We start from the raw sequence: 6,844 nt of genomic DNA, 5'->3' as shown, positions 1-6,844 counted from the left end.
GGTGGGATGGGGGGCGAGGGGGGCTCCAGCTCCCACCCAGCTCTGCCGGCACGGGCTGTCCCCAGCCGGCCCCAAGGCAGCTCCTGAGCCAGCAGAGAAGGTCAAAATGAGTATTTGGATAAAATAGTAGCAACCCATTAGTGATGGTTTTTAATAAAACCAGCTAAAATCTGGCTTCCTATGCCAGCTGCCTCAGCTGGAGGGGAGCTGTCTCCCCTGCACAGCAGCACTATAAAGGCAGCAAGGTGGTTGGGTTGAGGAAAGTGGTTTGTTGGGTTTTTTTCCCCAGAGTAGAAAAAAATTGGGATTTTAATTTCTGAAGCATGAATCCAGCTGCTGAGTTCACAGCCCTCCTCTCCAGCAAACTTGACCACTCGTCTGACAAGGCAGATTGCTCATCTCACCCATGCATCAGTAATTTGTGTCTTCCCACGCATTTGGTGCCGTTGCCTGGTGATGCCACCCATGGCTCTGGGGTCCTGTTTTCCCAGAGGATGACCACTGGGATCCCTGCGGCTCTCAAGAGTTTCCAGCTTTTAATGGACTGAAAGAAGGGTAGAGCATAAATCACCAGCCCTGTCTTTGTTAAGGGAGCATGGAGAGTGGTGATTTAACTGGTGAGGAAGGTCAGATAAAACCTCCGGATAGCCTAGGATTTACCATGACCAGATAATGCAAGCTAGAATTATGAAGTGTCCTGCCTAAAAGAGGATGTAATGGCTTAAAATACCTTTTCTTCCCAGTGTTGATGTGGCCGAATTACCTGGTGGCTGTCACACTGCACACACTAGACATAAACACCCAGGACATGAGATGGTAATGTAGCAGTTACCCCCTGGTGCAGGAGGTCTGGCAGCTGCCAGTGTCTCGCTGCCAGTGTCCAGGTGGTGAGGGTGTCCCTGACTGGAACTGTCCCTGTGTCACCACGCCCTGTCCCACTGGCCTCGCCCGAGCTCTGGTTAGTGACGGGGGCACTGGTGCTTGGGTTTTGTTCCCAGCTTTCAGTGCCTCACTGCACTGGGTATTTTTTCTCCTCATGCTGTTGCACCTGTATGATACCACCTGTGTGCTTAAACTCCATCTTTGATGAAATAAGGGATGAAAATAAGACCCCCTGGCAGCTTCCTCCATGCCTTGTGACAGAACCATGTCTGCAGCAGACAGTGCTGCTCTGTGCTTTGAGCAGCACTGAGTGGTGGTTCTTCTGTGGTGAACTAGGGCATCTCAGTGGCCAGGGTCAGTACTGCACGGTGCTGTTCAGTCCAACGAGCTTGAGATGGGGTTGAGGAGGAAAGCTGAGGCTGAAGGTGCTGGAAGCTCTGGTCAGTCTCTGATGCTTCTCTACACCATGGCCTGTGTGGGTAAAACCTTCTCATACCAGACTATGTTACTGTACATGAGACCACAGGGGCCATCAGTAGCTATAGGTGGAAGAAGTAGGCAAGAGCCTTCAGCTCTCACTTTTTTCCTCTGTAGTTTCTCTCTTGACCAGCTACTAGGTAGTTGTTGGGAGAATGCTGGGTGACATTGATACCTGCCACTCAACACTTGTGCTTCAGCGTTGGCTGTTGTACTTTTGCTCAATGGCAATTACTTCCTTTTTTTTTCAACTTCCATTTTTATGTTAGACTTCCTGCTTCTCTTGTTTCAGAAGAACCCGTTGAAGATGTGGAAGGGCCCAATGAAACAGCTGGTGATGCTGAAGAGCCTGCCAAGGAGCAAGAGAGTGGAGGGGACAAGGACCAGAGTAAATGGACAGGTGGGTTTTGGTCCCTCTTTTTCTTTAAATCCAGGAATGGAAAGTGGGAAGTTGCAGAGCAGTGGTCTGCCAAGTTATTTCCGTTCATGATGGTTCCACGCACCCTGTCAGCGTGATATTGTGTCATCCTCTGTGAACTCTGGGTGTAGCTTCGTGACACGTTCACATTGTTTGGGCCATGGTTGGCAACACGTCCCTGCCACCAGCCCCAGGCTCACCCTGAGGCAGAGGGTCAGAGCTCAGTGTGATAGACCTGACGTGGGTGGTGGGAATCAGCTCTTGGGACAGGCAGAGGGAGCAGGGGACTGTCTCTTCTGGCAGCAGCCAACACTTGCTGTGGATTAAGTGTGTCATGAAGCTCCACTTTGGAAGACTGTTGGCGTGCTTTTTCATTGTGGTCCTGGCTTTGGTAGCAAGATTCTGATACAGAAAAGCAGAGCAGAGAACTGTGCTTGTGCTCTGTTAACTGCTCACTTTTTGCTGGAGCCATGACATGCTGAAACAGACACTGCAGGTCCACAGCAATACTTGGGTTGTTGCAGTAGAACCTGAAAGGTTTCTCTCTGCAAAATCCTTAGATGGATTCATTGTGAAGGTAGTAGGTTACCCTGTCTTTCCCAGAAGATGATTGCTGTCTTGCAGTGGTAAGTGGGAGGAATCTTTTAAATATTCCTTGCCTTTGTGCATAAAGCAGCTGCTCCTTGTCCTCTGGAGAGGGCCATTCCCCTCCAGCTGGCCCTCACTGACCACTTCAGCATAGGCGTGGAAATAGAGGCACTGGAGGTAGGATTGGTTTTCCCTGATCCAGGACAGAGCAGTCCTGACTCCCTGTTCCTGGTTCTGCATGGCAGCCTGGTCAGTTGACAGCCTTAGGGCTGCTGGTGTGGTGATTTCAGGCTGCACAGAGACCTTTCTTCCAGGCAGCCTTTTCCTGTCATCTTTGTGGGTGCTGCTTAGTGAGCCACAGCCCAAGAGGTATTTCAGTTTCCAGTCTTCAAAAGGATGAAATGTGGTCTTTCATTGAAAGATATGTCCAAACTGGTGAAGAAAGTGAGCTGGGTTTTAATGTTTGTTGAAGCTCGTGTTCTCAGTCCAGACTGCACTTGCTGACGTTGCTCTGTGCGTCGTTCCCTCTCCCAGAGCCATTCTTCAACCCAGAGATGCAGATTGTGCTTGGCTGTAGGTGGATTTTAGTCTCTTGTGTGGGATTGTGTGATCCTAAGCAAGAGCACACTTCATGAAGTGTCACAGAGAGATGTAAGTATTGTGTGTTTATGGCATCTCTCAAAGTGTAAGTAGGGCCCTTGGACCAAACTTGAAGCACTTGGAAAATCTGACCTATATGAAAATAAGATTTTTATATGTTAAAACATGTAAGGCAAAGTGAAGAATCTACTTTTTAAACCCTTTACCATCCAGAAACTATACATTTGGATGGCTTTATTTCTTAATACTGCCAGTGAAATTCCTAACCCACTTTTGATGTTTGTCATTTGAACAGCAGATAAGAAATGGCCAGCTTCTGGGGTGTTCCCAAAGGGGTGCACAGGCTGTGTGTGTAAGCCCACAGAGCTCAGGAAAGGCCTTGGCCAGGGCCATTGCAGGGATGAGTGTACAGCCTCAGCAAGAGGTATGTCCGTGCTGCTGTTGAATTCAGGCTGTGCTTTCACACATGGAACAACATCACCCCTGAGCTTCAAAACAAAAAAAAAAGAAGTTACCCACTGATCTTGCACAGTGAGTGTGCAATACAGGTACAACACCTCGGTCTTGCGTTGTTTCTGCTTTCAAGCTCCTTTGAGGAACATGACCATGATGCCATGTCCTTCTGGATCTCAAGCATGGAAAGTAATGGAAATTAGGTGAGGTTATTCATGACAACCACAGAAGAGCAATGTCCACATGTACAGCAGTATCAGCATGCCATGGTACAAATCCAGGTGTATCCAGGGAGGGAAACTGGTGCTATAGGGGAGCACTGCCTTCTTCTAAGAGGTAAGTGCAAGAAAAGAGCTGGTCTGCAGCTCAGCCCAGTGGGAAGGCTCTCAATCACCACCTCAGGAAAGCTGAAGAGCCTTCTTTGCATTCATCCTCACTAAACAGACAGTGTGAGGGACCAGAGCAGCCCACGTGAGCGGTGTTGTGGGGAGAGCTCATCTTCAGCTGAGAAGGAACTTGTTAAGACTTTGTTAAGCTAGATGTTGTCACACCCATGACCTGCTGCTTCGTACTTGGGGGTTTGGTAAAAGTGACTGAAGCATCCTCAGACCTGCCAGCTGCTCTCTCATGAACTTACAGAAACAGGGGAGGTACCACAAGGGGACCGACATGGTGCTTATCTTAGGCTGAAGGAGGGGCTGGGGAACCGCACACCTGCCAGCTCCCTTTGCCCCAGATTTTCCTGGGAATTGACCAAACAACTCTTTGTAAGTACTGAAGGGAAGATAATGAGATGAACAGTCGACACAGATTTGTCAAGAACTAATCATGTCAACACGACCCAATTTCCTTCTGTGTGAAGAAGGTCTTGTTTGCAGTCGATATCTCCTATCTTCTCCTTTGGAAGACTTTCAGCACTGGTTTTCAGAAGAGTCTCAGAACGGAGCTAAAGCATGATGGTGTAGGTGAAAATGCTCTGGAATGGGTGCATTTCTGCAGTGCTGGAAGGCTTCCCTTGGAAGACTGCATCCATTTCTGAGCTACAGGTGTCAAGAAAGTTGAACAGAAAGCCCAAGCGGCACAAACAACCCAGAAGAGAGCATGGTCTGCATAGCATCAGCTGTGAGGAGAGAATGGAATGAGTGGACTTATTTGACCCAAAAAGAGAAGACGAAAGGAGAGGAGAAGATAAGTCTTCTTATGCATAAAATGCTTCTGAAAGGAGGAAAATAATTTGTTCATGTTCAGGATATAGCCAATAAGAAGTAATGGGCTCAAATTGAAGGGAGAAATATTGAGGTTAGATAATTTAAAAAAACTTCTTCTGGTACAGCTCATGAAACACTGGAGTAGAGTTTCTGGGAAGGTTCCTCAGAGGGCTTTCAAAATTGGAAGGAGTGCTGTTGGGAATGAAGTACGAACAGTCTGTCCTGCTTTGGATGGGCCATCTGACCTTTAGAGGTGCCTCTGAGCCCTTCAGTTCTGTGGAAGTGGGAGATAGGTGAGGAAGAAATACAAGCTCAAAGCCAATAAATAGTGTGTTGAAGTGGTGGTTGATAGACCTGTTTTCTGTTCATTGTGCTGCAGTTTGATCATTAGGTTTCTTAGTAATTTATTCACCTTTTTTGTGCCTCAGTTTTGTACTGTGCACTGGGTGATTTATTCTCCCACTTTCTCAAAGAGTTGATGTTGTTGGATGTCTAGCAAAACATGCAGTGTCTCTCCCAAGCTCCCTCTGTCTGGTGGTTGGAGGGTCAGTGTGGTTTGATGGCTCCACAGTGCACACATCTGCATGGGTCAGGCTGCCCCCATGTCCGTGCTTGCATGGAAAGGAAAAACCTTCCTGCAAATTTGTAAAAACGTCTCAGCTGCGGAGTGAATTTATCCGTTTGGTTTGTGTTTATTTTAAAATGGAACAATGTTAAGCAGAAACATCTTTTTAGGTAATACCTTCCATTGAAATATACGTGTGGAAAACTCCATCCCAGGATTGATGTGTCCTGATCCCAGCTGCCTCCCCTGGCACTGCTCTGTGGCTCTCCGGAGAGACGAGGGCTGATGGTCCCTCTTTCTAGACAGGACCTGGTTCCTTCCTCCTCATCCTCTCTCTCTGACAGTGGGATTGATCAGCTCCCAGGTGCCAGAGCTGCTCCTGCCCTGCCTGCTGCTCTCCTGCTTCAGAGCCACCTCGGGTCTGGAGAAGGGAGATGCTTTGGGCCTCATGCCTGAGCTTGAGGAATTATCTCATTGTGACTAACGTGAGATTTATCACAAGCAAACCAGCCAGGAGGAAAGGAATCATGGCTATTCTTACTCCGTTTTTAAGGCCAAATGTAATCTATTAATATTCAACACACTGGTTTCCAGCTAAAGCCTGAATACAACCAGGGTGGATCAGTACAAGACTGAGATTTGGGGTGGGGCTTATATCTGTTTTCTGACTAGAGAAAAGCCCTTCATCTGCAGTGACCCAGCTATGAAAGAGACTTTCTTAATGCACTGTCAGTTGTATAGATGTAGAATATCAGCTTTTTTTTCCACAAAAACAAGAAACAAACTCTACTTAAAATATAGATTGAGATGAAATATTTCTAGAGGACTAGCCTGAAGGGCTTTTATTTTTTTTAATGATTTTTTTTTTTTAATCCATGATGCTCACCTAACACAGAGCAATTAGTGCAATGGAGCATCCCTGATTCGAATCCGTGGTAGATTGCTATTAAAGGAGGTATTAATGGGCTGCCGAGAGCTGGGAAATTGTTGCAGAAAAGTGTGTTTATGGAGTATGGTGCTGGCAGGCATGATTTCAATCGGATTTGACATGTTTAACATAAATGTATACTGCACAGCTCCTGCAGTTTATGAATAATTCCTACAGGCCCACTGCCTTTCTAATTACTGAAATTGAAAAAAACAGGTCAGGCACATCCTGACGGAAATCTATTACTGCCCCTCCCCCCGCTGCCGCGCTTCTCTGTTTTCTTAATATATGGCATTCGTGGAGCACTTAATGGCTGGGATGTTCTGCCGACCAGAGTGAAGAGGAGGGCGAGAGCAGGCTGGGAGGAAGGGGGCCAGGGGTGCGGTGAAGCCGCTCTCGACCTGGCTTCAGCATGAAGGAAACCTGGCCGAGGGGATGGGAAAGTGTGCTGCAACTGTGCTTTTCCCTGAGGATTTAGGGAGCACAGAGGGCTCCCGGGTGCCCAGGAGAGCAGCCAGGCCAGGTGCCTGGCCCTGTGTTGGCAGGGCTGGGTACAGGGCACACTCCTGGCTCCCAGGCAGCAGCGACTGGTGCTGGGTTCACCTCTCTGAGGGCACAAAGGGAGGCAGGGGCTCCAGAGGACCCCCAAGCCCATCTCCCTTCCCCAGGCTCTCCCCACTGGCTGCAGCCATGGGCCCTGTTCTGAGCCCTCCGCCCAGCACAAG

General features: G+C 48.2%; 1 protein-coding gene across 1 annotated transcript in view; it reads left to right on the top strand.

Annotated features, from left to right (window-relative positions):
• ZFHX3 (zinc finger homeobox 3) overlaps positions 1-6,844 on the top strand; it is a 101,696-nt gene that overhangs the window by 62,984 nt on the left and 31,868 nt on the right. Inside the window, 1 exon segment of the mRNA XM_009993658.1 lies at positions 1,652-1,759. Within this exon segment, the coding sequence (XP_009991960.1) occupies positions 1,652-1,759 (108 nt within the window).

The sequence above is a fragment of the Chaetura pelagica genome, unplaced genomic scaffold (assembly GCF_000747805.2).
Source record: "Chaetura pelagica isolate M959 unplaced genomic scaffold, ChaPel_1.0 scaffold703, whole genome shotgun sequence".
Lineage (NCBI taxonomy): Eukaryota > Metazoa > Chordata > Aves > Apodiformes > Apodidae > Chaetura > Chaetura pelagica.
Note: the sequence above shows the minus strand (reverse complement) of the source record. Positions and strands in the feature narration are given on the sequence as shown.